Source organism: Crocodylus porosus, unplaced genomic scaffold (genome assembly GCF_001723895.1).
Source record: "Crocodylus porosus isolate Cpor-Errol unplaced genomic scaffold, CroPor_comp1, whole genome shotgun sequence".
Taxonomy (NCBI): Eukaryota; Metazoa; Chordata; order Crocodylia; family Crocodylidae; genus Crocodylus; species Crocodylus porosus.
In genome coordinates, this window is record NW_017728943.1 from 99,622,225 (window position 1) to 99,644,901 (window position 22,677).

The 22,677-nt window shown below is 38.6% G+C and overlaps 1 protein-coding gene across 7 annotated transcripts in view; it reads left to right on the plus strand.

The window, feature by feature from the left end:
- Positions 1-22,677, plus strand: part of SIPA1L2 (signal induced proliferation associated 1 like 2) — a 196,231-nt gene that overhangs the window by 146,603 nt on the left and 26,951 nt on the right. For 4 of the 7 annotated variants that reach the window (XM_019549856.1, XM_019549858.1, XM_019549861.1 and 1 more), the window contains 6 exons: positions 1,948-2,048; positions 2,560-2,663; positions 6,234-6,622; positions 11,897-12,121; positions 14,363-14,516; positions 20,513-20,732. In XM_019549856.1, coding sequence (XP_019405401.1) covers positions 1,948-2,048; positions 2,560-2,663; positions 6,234-6,622; positions 11,897-12,121; positions 14,363-14,516; positions 20,513-20,732 — 1,193 coding nt within the window. Of the gene's footprint in view, positions 1-1,947; positions 2,049-2,559; positions 2,664-6,233; positions 6,623-11,896; positions 12,122-12,508; positions 14,106-14,362; positions 14,517-20,512; positions 20,733-22,677 lie in introns of those variants that run through there. The other 3 variants (XM_019549857.1, XM_019549860.1, XM_019549862.1) reach the window with 2 other exon arrangements.

The window sequence follows — 22,677 nt, forward strand, 5'->3', positions numbered from 1 at the left end:
CTTTCAAAATGGATTGTCCTTTCACATATATATAGTAGAGCTCATTACATCCCCTGCTACTTCCCTGCTCAGCAGAATTTACAATTTAGTTATGGATGGAAAGGAACCCTTCCCTGAAATATTGTGCATGTTGAGTTCCACCAGAAGGTTAAGAAGTGAAGATTTGCCAGATATTTTCTGTATGAAATGTATTTTTCGTTACTGAAAATGTTGCTGTTGAGTTTCATGAATCTAGTGTTTGATAACACTCGCTGATAAATACAGAGATATGCAAATACCAAAGCTACTTAATTTAAGAACACTTCAAATATGCCACTTCTAGTTGATGAAGCTATTTTATGATGAAACCTGAACATAGACAAGAAAGCAACTTGATGTTTTCAGTCAGCAGTATATTGTCTTGACATATTTGATTGTCTGAAATATCCCATGTAAGATATTAGGGCTGTGCAAAGCTTCAGTTCCTGATTCAGTTTGGCTCGATTCAGTGACCCTCTGAATCGATTCAGAGAGATTTGGAAAGATTCGTTGATTTGGATCTAGACACAGCTTTTAAATGTTTTTTTCTACATACCTCAAGGTAGCAGATGGTTCAAGAATGCTATGATGGTGGGGCAGCTGGGGTGTCCCACAGGAATGCAGGAGGCTCCCCAGCGCACTCAGCAGCAGACCCAAAAGTAGACCAAAAGCATTTCTGGTCCACTTACGGGTCCACCGGGGAGTGTGCGGGTGGCCCCCCCATTTCCTCTCGGCTCAGCAACTGGTGCCTCCTGGTTCTGGCGGGGCATCTGGGGTCCTCCCACAGCCAATTGCTGAGCTGTGGGGACAGGAGGGGCCCCTCCAGCATGCTCAGCAGCAGACCCAGAAGTGAACTGGAAGTGCTTTCAGTCTACTTCCAGGTTCACCACTGTGCATGCGGGGGGCCCTTCTGCACTCCTGTGGGATACTCCATCCACCCCAGTATCACAGCGTTCATGAGCCGTGCCTGGTACCTCAAAGTATGTAGAAAAAATATTTAAAGCTGTGTCTATGGCCGAATCGCTGATTCTCTGAATCGGCATCAAATCTTCAGATTTGAATTCGGCCGAATTGAATCGGAGACAATGATCCAAATCAATTAATCGAATCACTGTTCCCCGTTTGGGCCAAATCCGAATCAACTACGGCCCATTTCCCACGCTCCTATCAGATATGCATGCAATTTTGGAGTCTGCTTGAGGAATTGTAGACTATTCATTGAAATCTCCAACAACTGGATAGATGTTAAAATATTTTTAAAATTACAACAAATTTCAGTGGGAGAAAAGCATGTGAAAATGTGTCTAGTCATTTCAGATTAGTAAGTACTGTTAGCAGCATGCTGTTTGAATACATTTCTTTGGAAGAGAATTTTAATTTCTGCAGTTTTAGGAGTAGTACCTGGAAGTGTAGAGTTTGAGTAGGTGGAAGAGGATTTCAAATAGCAGATATAACACTGAACTATATGAAGCATGTGTTTTAATTCTGAGGGAAATTGGCAAAGGTATGAAGTAATAGATACAAAATATGTATACATGTTTCATGAAAAGAATCTTATATTTGCTCATGAAATCCAAATATTTTTGCATACAGATATAGGAATTAGTCTATGCAGTAGTTAATCATGCATTTTCCTGATTTATCAATTGCGTGGCTTTGAATATTTGGCACCAAAACAATACATATTTTTTAATTGTACTTTTAGTTATGTTTACAATTAATCCTTAACAGTACAATGGCAAGAAGACTAGGCATAAATGTTTTCACCTGGTATTTGGGAACATATTTGCTTGTTTGGTAATGATGAATGCTTACGGTAATGGCCTGCCAAGATTTTGCCTTGGAGAATAACGAGTAAATAATACTGTTTATCGTGGGATAGTCAGTTTTCTGATTAAAGGAACAGTTTGATTCTCCTTATGTTACAAGGTGCCAGTCCCCTTTACTGCATGAACACCAAGGTTCGGGTCCACTGGAATGCGAAGGAACTCGAGAACGAGAGGAAGCTTTGGAAGGAACCAGACATACTGGTAATAATGAATATAATGAATTTAAAAAAAACTCCAAACTTCCTAGAATTTGTATATAAAGTTAACTACCACATCTGTTTAATATTTCTATTTTCCATTTTTATATAGTGTCTTTCATCTGAAGGGACCCTAAAAGCATTTTACATAACATGTGAATGCAGGCATCCCTGAATTGGAGAGTAGATAGTGAAATTTCCACTGAAAGATAATTTTGTCAATGCACGCATGTTTAAAAAATCTTCAGTAGAATATTTAAAGTACAGTTAAAACAAACACTATTTGATTCTGAGTACCTTATTCAAAACCCAGAATAAACTGTGTAGAATTCCATTTAATAATGCTGAAAGAGTCAAAGACTTAAGAAACCCTGCAACATTATGAGCCTGTAATTCCAAATAGTTGATTGGCTTCAAACCTAATGCTTAAAGAATTGCATTGTGTGCTTTTCTTTCCTTTGTGCACAGTATATTCAACTTTTCACCAGAAATTAAAACATAATTTTTTGTGGCAGAAACCAAGTGGCATGCACCATCAACTAAAATCTTGAGTTCCTACAAAGACCGAGCTTTACAAAAAGAAGGTACAGGAAAAGACTCTCCAAGCAAACTTTCACATGTAAGTCTCTCCTTCATGCCAATCTGCCTACGATAAAAATGTGGTCCTGAAAAGACAACTGTAGGCACCTTAAATGATTAATATACCTTCTGTTAGTTTACAAATACAGTAGTGGTGCTCAATATTCTGGCCCCATGGGTCAGATGGGTGTAGTCCAGATGCTGCAGGTATGGTCAGCACACAGCTTAGTACAATCCTGTGTACCAGCCCACCCCTGCAAGCCAGATCCAGCTGTGCACTGACCCCCACATGCTGGTGCATTGTAGCCCATGGGGCCTTGTTATCCAACCCACAGGACTCCCCACAGGCCTGGAAATTTGACAGTGGGGGAGTGGTGCTGGCATTAAGTGCTCCAACTCTGGAAGCCACACCAATTTGCTGCCACTGCTCCCCTAATGTGAAATGTACAGACAGACTTTTGTGGGTTGGAAGTTCGGATCCACCAAAATGTAACATGCATTTTCAGAAGTGAATTTGTGCAAGAATTTGATGGACTTGGAACCTTCACGCTGTGCCCTCAGAGTAAGCACATTGGGGCACAGCACTGAAGAGAGGAGCTCTTAGTTCAAGTAAATGTCTGTTTAGAGCTTCATTTACATTGGCCTGCTTAGTCTTAGGAGCATGTCCCATAGTAGACAAATTAAATTCATGCATACCATTTCTTGCCATGTTGTGTGGGTTTCTCATTTACTATAATTATCAGTAATTATCATTTAGGCAAAAGTTCCACCTATGAAGAATGTATCTAGTTAAATGTTTCTATTATTTTTGTGCCTTTTAACTGTGGGGTAAGAAACTGATGACCTGACTTTTATTTATTTATTTATTTATTTATTGCCTAAAATGCCTGCCAGATGGATTAAATGGTGTGCACAGAGAATTGTGAAATATATAAGAACTAGTAAATAAGGCTGCTTAGCAATACTGTGCTAACCTCATTAGGATTAGAAATTAATCATAATGAACAGATTAATTTCCCAAATTAGCTAATAATGCAGTGGTTGTCTCAGCAAAATATACAGGGGAGTTAAAGTTCTCAATCAGATTTGTTCACTAGTTTGGCCAATGTTCAAACAAGCTATTATGTTTTAAGGTGTAGAGAAAGGAAAAAAGAGCTGCTGAAGTACATTTTTTTCCCATATCATTCCTTTAAGTCTTACTACATATAGTAGCAATTTTATGGTACCAATAATCTGCAGAATCTCATTTCCTTTAGCTTATGGGCCAAATTCACACTAGACATGAATTAGCCTACTTATACTAGTTGAGAATCTGGCCAACAGTGTTTGAAAAAAAAATCCTTTAAATACACAACAGCATTTACTACAATAGTATAGTGCAGTTGGGACCTGTTAGTAGCAGCACTTTGGTGCCCGTCATTCTGTGTTGTTCCTGAGTGGCTCTTGCTGTTATAGGGAGTATCATCAGAAAGTTCCCAGGGGAAAATTTTGCTGATGAAAGGTTGCTGCTCCGGGCAGGTGGTAGAGCAAGTGAGCATTCACTGTACTATAAATTCCTGCACATAATAGAAGCAGTACTTCCCAATAAATTCAGCTAAGCACAGGTCGAACAGAAGTTTGAGGTTTGAATAGATATGTATAATAAATAACATTAAACACAATATCAGAGGCCCTAATTTTTTCATTTCTGTTGCATCTTATGTCTTGATTATACATATATGAATATAGGACATTGCTTTGTCTTTCAGTTACTCTAGTAATCAGTTCACTTGAAAGGTCTATCCAAACCACAGTTCCTAGTATTATCCTGTGCTGCAGATGAGTACCACACAAAAAATTCTGAAGTCTTTAGGAACAGATGTTGTTATTTAAGATTCACTGCATAACCATATCAGCATTTTGCTCTGTTGTTCTCCTGAGCTCTTTGAATCCCTAGTAGTCTTAGTGATTTTCTGTTTTGATTTACTCTTCTCTTTCAAGAGGGATAAGATACTGCTGACTGTTTACCACAGATCATCTGATATACTGAAAAATCCTGTTTGAGTTATTTGTGTGCCTTTGTACTTGCATGCTTCATGACATCATTTTTAGAGATTTAAAGGCCATGTTCTCCGCAAAGAATGGCTGTGGCACAGGGAAATAAACTAAGGCCCCAGCTACCCATTACATATATTACAGAATTGCCTGGTTAATCGCACAATAAATTTAGACTGGCCACAAGTGCAAAGTAATTATCATACCATAAGAATAATTGTCCAGCTATAAAAAGAGCCAACTAGCTACAAAGTTAGTGCTTGAAAATGTGTAACAATATGATACCTGATTTCCATCTAGCTTTAATATGAACATGAAGCAGGACACTTTAGTGATCTTGAGCAGTGGCCAAGATGTACTCCATACAGTTAGAGGCTTGGATGCATAAGTGCTGTTTGCATGTTCACTACCCTACCCCCATCCTCTCCAGGTTCCAGCACTAGGCACATATCTTAGCATAAACTTACAGCAGCATGAAGGACTCCTGATCGAGTCTTGTATCAATATCACCTTTTTGTAAGTCATCTTTACTTCTTGGGGACTCCTTTCCTAATCACTTCCTCCTTCTTTGATTCTACATTGACTCTTCAGGCCAAACTAAAGCACCCATCCCTAAACAAATCCTAGTTTGAACCCACCCAGAAACTATTGCTTCACATTTTCCAGCAGTCTAATTTCTGTTGTTATTTAAGGGGGGTTGGGAAATCTCCCAAAGGTTCAAGATGATTGTAAGCCATTTCTTTTTGTAGAAACTTTTGAAACAGGTGCTGAGAATCAGTCAATACCTGTGTCATAAAAGTAACATTTCTGAAAAAACTGCCTCTTCCTACAGATTGGCATATGAGAAATGTCTATCTTTATCTACATTTCCTGGTAGGCAGATCTAATTAAAAGAGCTAGTTTCCCCTCTCACTTCCCTTCTTACTGGTGGGGCTCCATCTGTCCTCATTTTGGCTGCCTTTTCAACATTGGTAAATAAATCCAGTTCTCTGTAAAATCTCCTTTAAAAGTCTGTTTAAACAAATAACTGTATGACACAGTTCTTCCAGTTCACTAGACATACTCATTTTGTTACATATGGTACACACACATAGCACTTGGATTCATTTCAAGTAGTCGCACATGTTGGACCTAATCCAATAAACTGGATATTTTGCCCACCCTGAGAGAAGACCAAGAGCAATTCACTCCTCATGGTTCTCCAGACCCACATGCTTCTTCTCTACTGGCTTTTAAGAATATTGATTTTAACTATCCGCAAACATTAATCTAGGAGTACAGAGTTATAATCAAGGCATTTTAAAAGGAATGTACAGTTTGCCAAACAAGATCAGACCCATGGTCTAGCAGCAGCTTCTGCCTAAAATTTGGAAGAGAAGAATAAAGCTACCTAGTCAGTTATACAGTTCACATCAAAAATAAATAGCGTATTTAGCTTCGTTGTACATAATGTTTGTATTAAACTGTGTTGCAACAAGAATTAAATTGTGGACAAATGACTTTTGAAATACTAAGAATTAAGTGAATTTATATAGAATAAATATTTTCTTTTTAAACTTTTTTTGTTTCTTTTAAGATTGGAGACAAAAATTGTTCCAGTCATTCCAGCAGCAATACCCTGTCCAGTAATACATCCAGCAATAGCGATGAGAAGCACTTTGGCTCCGGAGACCTTATGGACCCTGAATTGCTTGGATTAACATATATTAAGGGGGCTTCTACTGACAGTGGAATTGATACAGCTCCTTGTATGTCAGCTCCTCTTATGACTCCTTTACACCTTGCTGGCAGCCGATCTGGGGTCCATAGTCGGGCTGAGCAGTGGACTGAATCATCTGAAACTCCTGGGCCAGATGATGAGGCTGCTAAAATCTATGCTGTTCATAGCTACGCCTCTGCCATTTCCAGTAGTCATACAGCTGAAGGCAGTATTGGAGACCTCAGTGAAATATCCTCTCATTCCAGGTATGTGGTTCTGCACAAGTTATGTGATTAAATTATCGATTGAGAGAAGTAGCTTTTGTTTGTTGCATTTTTCTTTCCTTGAAAAGGTACTTGTTAAGTTTAATATTATATTTTCAAAACACAGGAGGAAGCTAAGAGAAATCTTCCCCCTCTATGCATCTCTTGCAGAAAATCATTAATATAGGGTCTATGTGGCAATGATTGTAGGGAGCTATTTAAAAATCTAATCCAAGTATCTTTTAATTTGGTATAAATAATATATTGAAGCACATTAAGCATCTTTTGAAGAACACGCAGTATTCATGCTGTTATGTCATCCCTATTGAAACTAATGGGCAACTGTAGAAAGCATCATAATATACCCAATGCTTATTTCCAGTGTGAAATGAAGGTGCTTATAACACCCAGCTAGAACAGACAGACGTTTAGGATGGCTAGTTAGTTCGATAATAGCCATGTTGGTTTTGAAATGGTGTTTCAGGTTTTAAGGTAATAAAGTGTTGAGCTTTTGGTTCAGTTAAGGCTAGTGTGGGCAGCAGTGTCAGATCTGCATCCGAGGATTTTTTTTTAGAAAGAAGACACCCTCCAGCATAGCCAAAATAAAATGATACTATCATACTGGTATAATGAAAATGTATAGTTCAAGTGTGTTCATTACATCCTAGATGGAGATAAAACAAGCATCTTTGGTAATTGGAGGTCTTCCTTTTTATTATAGTTCTAGGTGAGGGCACATTGTAGAATCTCCTTCCTCCTATTTGACAGGAAATAATCATTCAATTTTTTCCAGTGTTATGTCTACAAGGAAAATATTTATAGGCATGTTGGTATAATTAAATTACTATAATTAAACTACTTCCTGTGTAGACACATTTATAGTAGAAAAAAGATGATATTTCTTTTATTTCAATTGAACTGCTTCCAAATTAACCTAAAATGAACTTGGTGTACCAGGAGTTATGCTAGCGTAACTACAGCAGTTAAAATTCACCTCTTAAGGTTTCATCACTATAATATTTTTAGGGAGGCAAGCCCTAACTCCTTTCAAAGTCTCACAACCCAATTCAGATACATCTTTAAACCCCCAAATCCTTGGATACTCAGGCTCTCAAGGAGACCACACTTATCAGTGAATCATGGTTGTGGTTACTAAAATGGCTCTTTTGAGTGGTTTTGAGATTCATTTGAATTGAATCAGCCCAGGATAGATTTTTTGGACCAGAAGGTTGAATGCCAGCTACTGAATCATCACCATTTCATACCAGGTGGTTGAAGGCTTCCCATAACTTTGCTGAGATAATCAGTCCATACATTGTTTGTGAGGTCTGACAAGGTCATGGCACAAAGAGGCAAGACTGCTTGTCCACAAGTGTTAATTATAACTCCCTGTATAGGAAGTTAATAAAGTTTGTAGATAAAGTACCCATAGAATTAAGTAGATAAAGTATTTATATATTATGTGGTACAGTTTTAAATATTGGAATTCATACAGTCGTCTTTCACTGCTGAAGACAACCGAATTAATAATCATCAACACAATGTATTTACATTAATACTGTTGCATTTTTCATGTCAGTGCTTCCATTATTTCAAGTAGTAGAAATAATGGTAACCATTTTCCCCCCACCAAAAAAAAAAGTTATTGTGCCATTCCACAGTCTGATTAACCTTTTTCCCATTAGCACTTGGTATGCTTACCTCGTTTGTACAATACAACTGACAACACAAGGAGTTAATACTATAGCAATGAGATTGAATTACATTGGAAACTTCTCTGCCTGTTACTTGCACATGTAGTGAAGCTGCATTGCCTACTGTGTTCCTTAAATGAAATTGAGGTTTTGAATTTCTTATAGGTCTTGTTCTCTTCCTCTTTACTATAAATGGAATGCATGTATACTACATCTGCTGTACAGCAAGTTGTGAGAGTGGACTCATACAGCTGGTTACCTTTGTCTTGTAATTCCCATTTTATAGGGACTTTGAAGTTGCTGCTTTTGAGTGTGTTGAAAGCTTTTACTTGGTAATGTGTTGAATTATGAAGAGAGAATTGTTTGCACTTTTTCCTGTGATTTTTATCATTTTCAGTACAAACCAGTAGAGGGAAAAAAAGCAATAAGAACATTCCACATCCTCCCCCCACCTTTCTTTGTGCTGTGTATTGAATGAATTAGCCTCTTGAGGTTTTATAAACATTCTCTTAAGTTGTAAAAGATTGGTTTTTGTATCTCTACCTGTTATACAAAGTAAGTTGCACACAATTTTACTTCAGAGAAAGATGCTTGCTCTATATACACTGGAACAGTACTTTCCCAAAAAAAGATGAGAAGAAACCCCACTTAGATCTCAGTTCACAACAGAGATGTTGCTTCTATGAAATACTAGTCTTTTTTTAAACCCTCACATGCAAGTAGCAAGAGGCAAGTGGTATTCTGATCAGCAAGACAGTTGTGGTGGTAGATCCCCTCAATATAATGCTCTGTAAATGTTCAGACTTTACCTGTGGTATGTGTTCAGTGTCTCACGTAGTGGGCTCTGAACTGGTTTGAGATGTTTGAGTATTACTGGTTTGAGTATTACTGTATGTTACAAATTAAGTGTATTGTAAGTATCCAAACAAGGTAAAATTTAAGATGCAAATCTGCAGGTGAATAGAAAGCTATTTTCTGTATAACCATTTGTCCCATATTTAAAGCTGTGTTGTGTATGCTCAGTAAATGAAATTCAACACGGGAGGGTGGTTAAGTGCTCAGCTGGACACATTTGGCCTGATTTTGCTACCCTTTGCACACATTGAATAATCCACTTGAGAAAAGTCAGTGCTACTCTGTGGTAGTAAGCATTGCAGAATCCACCCTGTAGTATCTAACAGCAGCACAAGCTACCAAACCCATATGACACCTGCATTGCTTTGTCTTTTACAGCTGTGGTGTTGTTGGTCTTGCTCTCCTTTTTATACTCATTGCACCCTTTGATTACCAAATACAGTCATAGAATAATAGAAAATGAGGGCTGGAAGGGAACTCAGGAGCTCATCTTGTCCAACCCCCTGCTCAAAGCAGGACGATGTCCAACTAGATCATCCCAAAGGGGTGGGTAGGCAATGGGGATTGAACCCATGGCCTCAGTATTATTAGCAATCAGGTTTACTGTAGCTGAAACAGTTTCCTCTGACCCTCAGTAGCTTTGTTGCCTTACCTTCTTGGAGAGTCAGTACTCTTGAGGTACTGACTGACACACCAGGGAGGAGGCAAGGTCCATTGACCAGAGATAGAAAGGTCTTTATGTACTTTAAGTCTAATGCTATAACACGTATATGGCAAAGTGTTCCCTTGTTTAAACTTTTAGGCTGAGTCTGACACAAACATTGTGCATTTTGATGCCTGGTTCCTATCAGTTTTAGTGGGAAATCAGTTTTGAAATTTCTTAAATATTTTAAATCTCAGCCGTAAGTGTATTCCACATTGTCCCACATTTGCTTGCATTGCTAGGCCTAGAGGTTAGATGACAGAGGAGCCTAAATTGCATTAGTTTTCTCCCATTTAACCTATGGAATCTCTTCCGTGTGAACTCATTGCTGGTGGGATTCTGCATATTTTGAGAGGAGAGTAGCCAAGGGAGCAGCTATTTACGTAGCAAACCTGTCAGACTTCATGCTGTCACTGTTCAGTATCAACAGGCTGTTGTATTCTTCTTATCCATTATGAAACTTAAAAAAAATTGTTTAACATCCCCAAGAGCTCCATAATCCTGTTATTTTTTTTTTTACTATTGCAGGGGAAGCCAAACTATTTTATTCTTCCCCTCTTGCTTCCAGTTGCCTGGAAGTAATGGCCCTGCTTCCTTGTCTGCATTGCCTAGCCATAGGGCATCAGCCCCTGTTTTGTGGCAGTGACCAGCTGTAGCTGGTGTTAATCAGACACTGCTATTCCAGAAATGGATCTAGATCTAACAAGACTGGAGCTGCAGGTGCTGGATACTGCTTCTAAAGCTAATGACCTGAATACCATCACCGTGCTTCATTAGGCTGAAGCAAGAAAGTAGGGGGCAACTAAGCAAAAAAAAAAAAAAAGAGGAGTATAACTTTATTGTTCCATTTGCCTTCTGAGGTCAGAAAAGTAATCTCCAATAGAACATAATATCTCCAATGTTCAACTTAACACTTTATATCTCAGTGTTGATCATTTTAAACCAGGGGTGGGCAATTATTTTGGGCAAAGGGCCACTTTTTTTGGCGCCCCGCAGGCCGGATTTTGCCCACCCCTGTTTTAAACTGAACTATATGACTGATAAAATTGATATAATTTACAAATATATCACTCTTAGATTTTTTTTTTATAGTGGGCATTTTTATTTTTAAGGAAATATGTATTGAACAAATTACATCCATACCATTGTACAGCTCCTTTCATTCAATCTGCAAAAATAACCCTAGACTGTCATTTTTGCTTTTATATTTGGTATTACTTTCTGGTTCTAGTGAATGAACAGAGTATTATATTTACATTTACAAAAAGCATTGTATATGATAGAGTGCAACACTTGAGAACAGGAATTCTGGGTTCCCAGTTTTGCAGCCTATAAAGTAGATATCCTTAGGTAGGCCATTTAGTTTGCCACTACCTCAGTGCTTCATTTCCAAGGTAAAGATGAGGTCTTCCTCAAAAGAGATGCTTGCTTTAAATGAGTGTAAGAGCTTTCAGAGAAAAGCATCATTAACGTCTGGCAAACCTATTGTTAATAATTTAAAAGAATATTCAAATCTAGAAAACTGTTTTCACTGAGTCAAAAGTTACTTCTGTCTGTATTATATTTTTGAGCACTGTCAGGACAGCAGCGTATCTTTAGCTGATGTGCCCTGACAGGAGTAGTAAGAAGAGAACCATAGAAGGTTTCAGTAGTAAGGCAGTCATATTGGACCATATTAATTCCTGGTGTGATTCTCAGCACTAACGGAATTACATGAGGAATGAAATTATTATGTTCAGATTAGTGAGGAGCATTGTCCTTAATTCATCCTGGTTTGCCGTGGCATTTTGGCAAGCTGACATTTACAAAAATTGCTCAACTTGTGAAGTCTTTCTGATGGGTTTGTGTATGCACATGTGTTCAGGCAGCAGAGAAGTGATTTAGCTATATATATGAACATTTGTATTTGGGAAAATTGTGTTGATAGTGCTGACTTCATTTTTGACTTGACAGAAAAATTAAAAGTAAATGACTCATCACTTAGCTGGACCTAGTCATGTTTTTGTGGTTTTTTTACCTTTTTAGTGGGTCTCACCATTCAGGAAGCCCTTCAGCACATTGCTCTAAAAAGAGTGGCTCTCTAGATACTTCCAAAGTCTACATTGTGTCGCAGAATAGTAGCCATCAGATTTCTGGGTCCATGTCCAAACCGTACCACAGACAAGGAGCAGTGAGCAAATATGTCATTGGTTGGAAAAAGTCAGAAGGTAGCCCTACACCTGAAGAATCTGAAGTTGCTGAATGCCATGAGTAAGACTCTTGTTTCTTCTTATTTTGGGCAAAAGAATAAAGGACAGAAATCCAGAGTGGGTGGATAAAATTTGAGCTGGGTCATTTGAGCCCAGTTTTCTCTCCTGCCCAGGGCAGAGGGTCAGACTAGAAGATCCGCAAGGTCCCTTCTGACCCTACAGCTATGAATCTATGAAAATCCTAATTACTTGGAAAATGATAGTGAAGGCTGTTTCCTGTTTTCATTTTTGTTTGAAATGTTTGACCTTCCCCACACTCCTCCCCTTTCCCTCAGGTACCAAATCTTTCTGCACAGCTTTAAAAAAAAAAGTTTGGTTATTGAAGGTCATTTAGCCTCAACTTTGCCTTTCTTTCCTCCTTTTTTTACTCCCATCCACTTTTCCTCAGTGCCACAAAATAGAGGGAAAGATGTAACATTGTGAGTTTTGCCAGAAGTTATACTTCTGTCAAACAAAATGAAAACAAAAAAACCTCATGTGTCCTTCCAAGAAGAGAATTAGTTAGGCATTGATTTATACAGGTCTAGAGAATCTGTAAGTACTTTCCAGGTAAGCATATTGAAAGATGCATAACTTGCACTTTGACATTTTTGTTGCCCTAAAGAACGTATTGCATCTATTAATATGCTGGAAAGGAGATATGTGGCCAAGAATTTAAGGATGTTTAAGGCTACATAATAGAGAAAGAAACACTTCCTGTTGGATAGATTTAGTTGCTTTTTAGAATTCTTCCCTAAGCTCCTGCTTTTCTTTGGGTCGGTGGGGCTTCCTGGTTAGCAATTTGATCTGCAGTGTGGGACATCCAGGTTCAAGGCCTTGGTCTGTCAATTTCAGAGCAGATAATCCCAGGCAGTCAGGACTTGAACTTGGGTTTCCCACCTTCAGACAAACAAACAAACCCCGGCATGTTTCAGTGCAACAAATATTTGACAAAAAATTCTGTGCCTTTATGAGGGACAGCTGTGTTTTCCTGCCTGGCACAGGGATTGCTCTTCCTCTTAAAGGCAAAAACCTGGGTTCCAGATGTGGTGTAGTTCCTCAGCTGTTGTGGCACGTTCATTCATCCCATAAGCCCCTGCATTATCAACTCCTGAGATTTATTTTTCCCACTGCTTAGGAATGAAAATATAATAAAACAAAATTGCCTAATTAAGCATTGCCTTTGGACCAAAAAGACAGCAACTTTGAAAACAGTCTACAATGATGAGTTCCATCTAAACAGAGTAAACCAAAGATGGTAACGCTGTACATATCAAACCAGTCTCATGCAATAAGGCATTCCTCATGGCTTTCTTTTTAGGAAAGCTTTTTCTGCTTTGCAGGGTGGGGGGTGGTAGTTAGCCAAAGCTAATTATTTTGAAATGAAATCATATTTCCAGTTAATGATGGAGATGAAGAGCAGGTCACTTGCTGAAGGTTGTGCTGCTATAGGACATAATTCATTGAGAATTATAAATTTCGATAGCAAAGCCTGTTTCCTCTCAGCTGAGGATACAATCACTGATTATTCTGCACTTGGCAGCAAGTAATTGGCTTCAGATGCATGCACTGTGTTTCTGGGAATCTCTGCTTCCTCAGATTGCATTTTCAGAGTGAACCTTTTAAGATCATCTTCCTCCTTTCTTGCTGGAAGGATACTGAAAGACAGTAATTCAGTTTGACAGTCTTTTGTTGAATGTAAATACATTTTTGTATGGTGATAATTAAAGAAGACAGCTGTTTTATTTATCCAAACAGCTTTGTGAAATTGCTTATAATAAAACACACTTGGCACATGGCAGAATTGATTACAAATAAACTTCAGGCATTACCAATGATGACCGTGATAATTTTGTCAGATTGTGATGCCGGGTACAGCTTCACACCATAGGATATTGATTTTCTTATTTGCTTGGGAAGTACAAGTTAAAATATTTTGATCTGTGATGAATTATTGAAAGTGTTGGTCCAAGTATAAACAAAACAACAGGAAAGAGTAGTGTGCAGAAAAAGAGAGCAAGAGAGAAATGCAGGCTTTTTGAGAAACATGCTATATCTTTGTTGGGAATTCTGGTATTTTTGAATAATTTAAGAATCACATCTTGAAATTATAACTGCTTCATAAATTTAAAATGATTTGGAGAGATGGTAACAGTGCACTCGGCAAAGAAATAGTCATATAACAGTGTTCAGTTTCTATTGATGAGTCTTTCAAATCCTGGCCCAATATTGCATTATCATTCTAATGTACCCATTGTTTCAGCAGAGTGTATGCAGATGTTGATGCTGTGGTTGCCTCAAGTCAACTTCAGACTTCTGTGAGGAGTACAGTTCCTGAAAGCCAGCAAGTCTTGTCCAAAGAAGATTTTCTGAAGTTGATGCTGCCAGACATCTCTGTGGAAGAGGGTAGAAGAAAGGTTAGCTACTCTTTCTGGTTCTGCACCTATCGGAGGCAATTACCTAAAAGTCATGTACTTGTATTTCTGAAATGAATTTAGATTAGAAAAAATCATTCTGTGTAAACCAAACATATTGAATTAGGAATTATGAATGTTTATAGTAATTCCCATAATTCATATCCTCTAGAACTGAAATGATATCTAAGTTTGGTGAATTTGTATTAAATTCAGTGTTTATTTAAACAAGCATGTGCACACATTTTAAAGTTGAGCTAGCTAATTGCAAGTTCAGAGAATGATGGGAACATGTTCAAAACCAGGTGCCTCAAGTAGGCCCCCAACCCCAAATAAAAGTGGCATCCAAATAAAAGTAGTCTGTTCCCACCCACTCCCCTTTCTTCCTCCCCCCCACCCCTCCCAGTGATGGGGAGTAATTTCCATTTGAAGCCTGGATCACAGTTCCATACAGAGATCATTTGTAAGTTTGTAAGTAGTTAGTAAAAAAGGCCTCTGTTTATGCTTCTAATGGAGAAAATACTGAACTGATTTTTCTCATGCAGAGACAGAGTTACGTACATTAAAAATTCCATTAAAGTACTGGTACCAAACTTGTATTGTCAGCAATCCCTCAAGTCAAGGGTGATCACTCTTGCGAGTCAAGTAAAGGGTTGTAAATGAGTCCATTGATGACTAAGAAGGCTGATCATAGAGCTGCAAGCTCTCTGGAAGACACCGCAGGTGGTGGTCTTACCTGTTTCTTCAATTTCTGCCTCCAGGGTGAAATGGTTTTTCTCGAAGTAAGATGTACATTCTCATACAAGTTATTGCCATGTAGCCCTGTCCCAGGCTAGTTTTTCCCAATTTGTAATGACAACACCACACTTTCTAATGTTCACTTTGAGGGTGTCTTTGAAGTGTTTTCTCTGGCCCCTGTATGTCCTTTGTCCTTGGCTGAGTTGGGAGTATAGCAATTGTCCTTTCCACCACAGCTGATACTGAATAATCAGCGAATGCTTACATACTGGTGGTGGTAGTGTCAATAAGGACACTGGCATTTATGTGATAATTCTCCCATTTTATGGCCTGGTGTCTTGTGGAGGTAGCACTGGTGAAGGCATTCCAGGTTTTTCAGGTCATCTCTGTAGGTCACCCAAACTTCACAACTGTAGACAATAGTTGGGAATACCACATCCTTAAATAATAGGAGCCTTATTCATGTTCTGATGTGATCATTGAACACACAATGATTCAGTCTTCTGAACGTAGAGCACATTGGATCCTGTACTGTATCTCCTCATCTCTGTTGGTCACCTTTGCAAGATGGCTGTCAAGGTATGAAAAGTGTTCAGCATTGTCTAGCTCCAATCCATCAATGAGGATCTTTGTCCGGGGAATTGATTGGCCTGGAGCGGGCTGGTGAGGCACCTTGTTTTTTTCCAATGTTAAGGGTCAGTCCCAGGCAATGGTATGCTTTAGAGATGCAGTTAAAAGCCATTTGTAGCTCCTACTCCTTATGTGCAATGACAGCATGGTCATTGGCTTACTGAAGTTCCACAATCAAAGCTGAAGTAACTTTGGTTTTGGCACAGAGGCGGGAGAGATTGAAAAGCTTCCCGTCTATCCTGTACTCAGTGCCCATGTCATGTGGTAGACAGTCACAGATGAGTGTCTTAATGACTGCAAGAAAGATGAAAAACAAAATTGATGCAATCACATTACCCTGCTTGACATCAGTTCAAATAGCAAAGGCCTTCGTAAGCAGAGCTACTGCATAGGATGGAGGCAGTCATCTGGTCATGAAGGAGTCTTAGGGTAGCGATGGATTTCCCTGGGCAGCCAGACTTCCACAAGATCTTCTGTAGAGCCTCATGGTTAACAGTCAAATTAGTAAAGGCTATATACTATTCCTGGTATGGTATTGTTCCTGGTATTTTTCCTGGATCTGCTGGGCTGCAAAAATCATGTCTATGGTGTCTCTTGATGGTCTGAAGCTGCATTGAAACTTAGGAGAGAATTTCTCAACAAGATGGAGCAGTCAGTTCAGCAGAATTCATATGAGGAACTTCCCATCAATGGAGAGGAGGATGATACTTCGATAGTTTCTGCAGATAGACATGTATCCCCCTTTTTTTTTTTTTTTTTGTTTAAGTGGTAACAATATTGGTATTCCTTGGGTCAGTGGGAATTTCCTTAGTGTTCCAGATTTTGATAAACAGTGTATGGAACTTGTTCGTCATAGTTTCCCCACAAACTTCAAAGACTTCAGCTGGAATGCCATCAGAGCCAGATGCTTTGTTGTTTTTCATCTCTTATTGCCTGTTGGACTTCTTTAGAGGTTGGTGAACTGGCAAGTACTTCCCTTACTGGGTGCTGCAGGATGGATTCAGTGGTTTAGTTAGTCACCATTGACTCAGTTCAGGAGCTTTTGGTAATGCTCCTTCCAGTGGTTTTTGATTAACTTATCTTTGAGGAGTGTACTGCTGTCTTCAGTTCTAAGTGGAGTGAGTCTGCAAGAGTTTTGCCTAGCCTTGCAAGAGCCTTGGTCACACTGAAGAAGCTCTGTATGTCATGGTTATCAACAAATTGTTGGATTTCTTTTGTCATCTCTTCCCACCATTTGTTTTTGATTTTTCTCAAATCTTCCTCTGGCCTTCAGCTTTAAGCTGTCTAAAAGTTCCCCGTTTCTGACTGGACGTTAGGATGGTTTTGCCAGTCACTGAAAGCATTTCTCTTCTGATTGAGAAGGGCATTGATCTCAGCATTGTTTTCATCAAACCAGTCCTGATGGCATTGGATGATAAAGGCAGTTGATTTTGTGGAAGCCTCGTGGATGGTCTCCTTTAGCGCTTGCTAATCTTCCTAAACACAAGTGTTATTATTTTCAGTCCTAAATCTGGTGAGTTTCTTGCTGAGATGTGTCTGGAGGGCGATCTCATTCAGTATAGGGGTCTGAAGGCATGTGATGCTGTACTGTCTTTTTGTTGCTTTGTCTCACTAAGTGAAGATCGATTCAGCAGTAATTGGCTCCTCTCATAACACATACGATATGAAAGTCTTTTAAATCATGCCCTCTTATGGTGATGTAGTTGAGGATATGCCAGTGTTCTGAGCAAGGGTTTTGCCATTTTGTTTTGTACCTGTCGCTTTGTCTAAAGAAAGTGTGAATAACGACGAAGTCACGCTCTGCACATTTGCTGAGTAAGAGGACGTTGTTGGAATTGACCTTGCCCACTCCTTTCTTCCCAATGGTGTTCCTCCGCGTGTTAAACTCCTGGCCAACTCTTGCATTGAAATCTCCAAGGAGGATGATATTCTCTTTCGGGATGATAGTTAGAATTTCATCAATGTCAGCATAAAACAGCTCCTTCTGTTCTTCCTTGGCATTGAATGTTGGGGCATATGCACTAATGATAGTAGCAAAGGAACTGCTTGTCAGTTGGAGGCAAAGTCATGAAGCACTCGTTAATGCCAACAGGGAATTTGGTCATTCGGCTGCCAATCTGGGTCCTACTGGCAAAAACAAGTGCTGTGTATTTACCTGTTGTTTGCAGGTTTCCCTTTCCAGAAGAACATATAGCCAGCCCCCTCATCCCTCAGATGGCCTTCGTCTGCAAGTCTGGTCTCTCTGAGAGCAGTGATATCGATATTGTATTGTGAGATGTCTAAGGCATTCAGGTCCGTTATTGCTTTGCGTCATCTAGTAGGGTTCATACATTCCAAAATACAAAGGACATTTTTGTGTTTTGACCACAATTTGAATGATCCCTCTGGAAGTGGCTATCCAGTTGGGTGAGATCAGGTAGGAAAGCCTGTTTGGGCCACCTTTTCTAGCCCCTCCCTATGTGGGGTAAGCAGACAAAATCCTAAAATTAATTACTCTGTCACAGTCACAGCTGCTGAATCACCTTCCTGTCCCATTCCAAGGGGCAAGCGACCCAAGATGCGACCACCGCCTGCGTGTGGATCTGTGATTAGGGACTCCTGGCTTGCACTTTCTGTCCGCATCACCATTCAATCATCACTGCCGAACTTTGTAGAGGTTATAGGTATTGGTGATTGGTTGTTGTGGTAGATGTTGGATCCAGTGGGAAAAGCCTGCATGAGATTTGTTCTACATGAGGAGGTTGTTGCGGATCAGCAACCACGTGGATCTTGGCAGAGGAGAAACCTCTACCCAGTAGCAAAGAGATTCAAGATGACTGGAGTTAATCTTCAGCTGCAGCTTTCATCCACCTTTAGAGCTGTTGAGAAATATGCTTTCTTCATCTGCCTGTGCCACCATTGAAGTCTTTGTGTTATATTGTGTTGTGTCTTCATCTACATCTCCTTTGAGTTTACCACCATGGATGAACCTACCAGGAGTACAAGACTCCTGCTGTTGTTGCTATTAGAATCATCAGTACGTGCAAGCCTCTCCAGCCAGCAGGGTGGAGGAGCAAACTTATACAGTACTGCTCAAACAAGTACAAGTCATACTGTGTTCTTTACCCAATATAAAATAACACCCAAGGCAGTTTAATTACTTGAAAAATTAACTTAATTAGATATTAACTTAAGGTTATTTTAATCCACCAAATATATGCTAAAGAATACGTTCATCATGTATATTAAAAAGTACCATATGGGAATCCGGTAAGTGCTGAATTTAATTTAGAAGTATGATTGTTTATTTTGACACATGTATTAAATTAAATATGTATGGTGTGCATTTGAAAGCTTAGGAATTTATGGCTTAGAATTGTTTATTAGATTTGCTCTTGCTACAATGAAGCATTGTTACTATACACAATAATCAGATCTTTATTGTGATTGTAAGAGGAGCCTATTTCCAATCATATGCATAGAGAATCCGTAAATCACTATATTATTTTGCTATATACATCCTGATTCAGGAAACATTTAAGCATATGCTTAAATCCTTCCTTAGGACAGCACTTAAACGTATTCACAGCTAAGCACATGTTCAGTGCTGTTCTCAAGATGGATGCTTTCCTGAATTGGGGCCTTAATGTATATTAAACTAGTTTGTATAAAGCATATTTCCCTTTGTGTGATTGAATGTTTCCATCTATTCCTTTTACAAGTATCCATCTGTAGGACTTGTTAGAAACATAACAATGTGGATATTTTTAACTCTTGTCCTGCACTTGTGGTTTTGAAAAGCCACAGCTTCCATACATACTTGACATTCATCCAGCAGTGGAAGTGTGCAGACTGCAGCTATTTCTAAGGAAGGTAGATCAAGATGTTGAACTGCTTTGTGTAAGGAATAGCCCAACAAAATAATTTATACAAATAACTTGCTTTTAGACTTGAACAGTAACTATTTTTGGAGCTGAGAGAAATGAGTCACGAAGCAAACTGGGCCAGTTTGATCCAGCTTGGATAACTGCATCTAATTTTACTTTACAGAGTTTTAACCAATGTTGTAAAATAGATAAACTGTTATCACTGAACTCTATCTCTTCCTTTAAGCCTACCATATTTCTTGGTATCTAGAGAGGTGTATTGTACTAAATCCGTTTTATTGTTATACAAATTAGATTGCACCTCACATAGAGGTGATCAGTTCAGAATGTTTTGGTATTAAAACATAGTAATTTCAAATTAAAATCAAGCAGTGCCATGTATGGTCTTGAATAAATGTTGCCAGAGACTGCAGCCTTATATATATTTCTGGAAGCCATTATTGTCATAGGGTTGTAGAGGTTTCATTTAACATTTTAGAATTAATAAAATTTTACAGTATCTAATTAATTCATGGTGAATTATTCCAAAATGTCAAGAGGAAATATAGAAGTCCAGTCCAATAACTTCACTGATTCTCTAGTAGAAGTGATGTGAGGGAACTAATATCTGATCTTCCATTACCAATTGAAAAATTCAAAAATGATATTTTGTTTGCCTAGAGAAATACTAGTAAGAGCTATCATGATGGCATCTGAAATGGGAAAAAACATTTAATATTTTCATTCCTTTACTTATTTACCTCTCTCAAATATTTCATTATTTAGTTTTCATTTTATGGGAATCTGTCTCCAAGGAGAACACTTTATCGCACCCTTTCTGATGAGAGCATCTGTAGTAATCGGAGAGGATCATCTTATGCTAGCTCACGGAGTTCAATGCTAGATCAAGCCTTGCCAAATGATATTTTGTTCAGCACCACCCCACCATATCACAGCACACTGCCTCCCAGAATGAGTCTGACTCCTGGAATGGGAAACCTAAGAAGTAAGTAATGGATCGTGCTATGCAAATTTTGGGTGGCTGTTTCTGAATTCAAATTAAATTCTTAAATGTTCCATTAAATGTCACTTTTAATGGCAAGTTGTAAAGTGCCAAAAGGATTGTGCGCTAAAGAATCCAGTAAATATCAAATTTAGCCAAAAATACATTTTTATACTGTTAATTGTAATTCTTTAATTAAATTTGATCAGTTTTGAAGGGATGTTTCTATATATTTTACCAGATAGATTTTTCAGAAAGAACATAAGACTTGAGACAGTTTTCTTCACATTTCTTATTTATTCCTTTGACTGGCCTCATTAAAGAAACACTGACTTGTTTTGTTTCATAAGATATTCTTTTATTTCCCTTTTTTTATTAAAACTACTAAATCATATATATACTGAATGACTGTAATCAATTTCATTTTTAAATTTGTGATGAAGCTGACCCACTTACCTTGTGGTAATATCTTAAAACTTACAGTGCAATCATGACCCTTACCTGTCTTTCAAGATTTGAATCTAGTAACATTTCTTTACATAACAGTAAATGATTTACTAAGTGGTTATCGTTTCTAGTAGCAAGGAATGGTGATCTGGAATGATAAATTAAATTAAGTTTTGTTTCTATATTGAATGAGATCTTATTGTTTAGTTCTATTCCATCAATAAAGATGGAAGATCATGGGAAAGTAGGGCATCTGGAAGGGACCTCATGAGATCCTTTAGTCCACCCCCATGCTTAAGGCAGGATCATCCCTGACTAGACCACCCTAGCCTAAGTGTTTGTCTAACCTGATTTTGAAAACTCCCAAAGATGGTGATTCCATAATTTTACTATGTCGCATGTTTCAGTGCTCGACCACAGAAAGTTCCTTCTAAATCTCCAACCTAAATTTCCCTTGCTGGAGCTTGAGGCCATTTCTCCATAGTCCTGTTCCCTTCAGCCACAGAGGAAAGGCCATCTTTATACTCTGTGTAATCACCTTTCATTGTCTGAAGACTGTTATCACATCTCCTCTGTCTTCCCTTCTCCAGACTAGATCACTCTAGTTTTTTCAGCCTTTCCTCATAAGTCATATCCCTGAGGCCTTGAATCATTTTTGTTGCTCTATGCTGGACTTTTTCCAAACTATCCAGATACTTCTTGAAGTTTGAGGTCCAAAACTGGACACTGTACTGGCAACAGTACTCCAGATATCTCACCAGTGCCTGAGAGAGGAAGAATCACTTCCCTTGATTTGTAAGTGAGACTCCTGTTAATACAACCCGGCATACGATTGGCATTTTTTTTTCAACAAGAGCATACTGCTAGCTCATATTCAGCTTAGGTCTACTGTAACTCCCAGGGCTTTTTTTGCAGTACTTCAACCTAACTAGTCATTTCCCCAGTCCATATTTGTGTATGCAATTATTCCATCCCAAGTGCAGGGCTTTGCATTTATCCTTGTTGAATCTCCCATGATTGATTGCGGACCATTTCTGCAGTCTATCCAAGCCATTCTGGATCCTATCCCTGTCCTCTGAAGTGTGTGCAACTCTACCCAACTTGTTGTTCACAGGTTTGCTAAGCATGCACTCAATCCCATCATCCAAGTCATTAATGAAGAGACTAATGAATACCAGACCCTTGGGGAACCCCACTTGATACCTAGAGTAGATATTGACCCATTGATGACTAGTCATTGAGTATAATAATCCAACTAGTTATGTATCCACCTCACAGTACTTTTGTATTTCAAAATAATAAAATTATTTCAAAATAATAAAGTAAATATTCACCTTGAAAACAAATGTGATTGCACAATATGGCCAGAGTTTTTAGACTTGGAACCTACAGGAAGGTTCCTAAATCTTTCCTTAGATAAATATGATGTCATTGGGATAACGGAGACCTGGTGGGACTCCACCCATGACTGGACCACGGGTATAGAGGGCTATACCCTAAA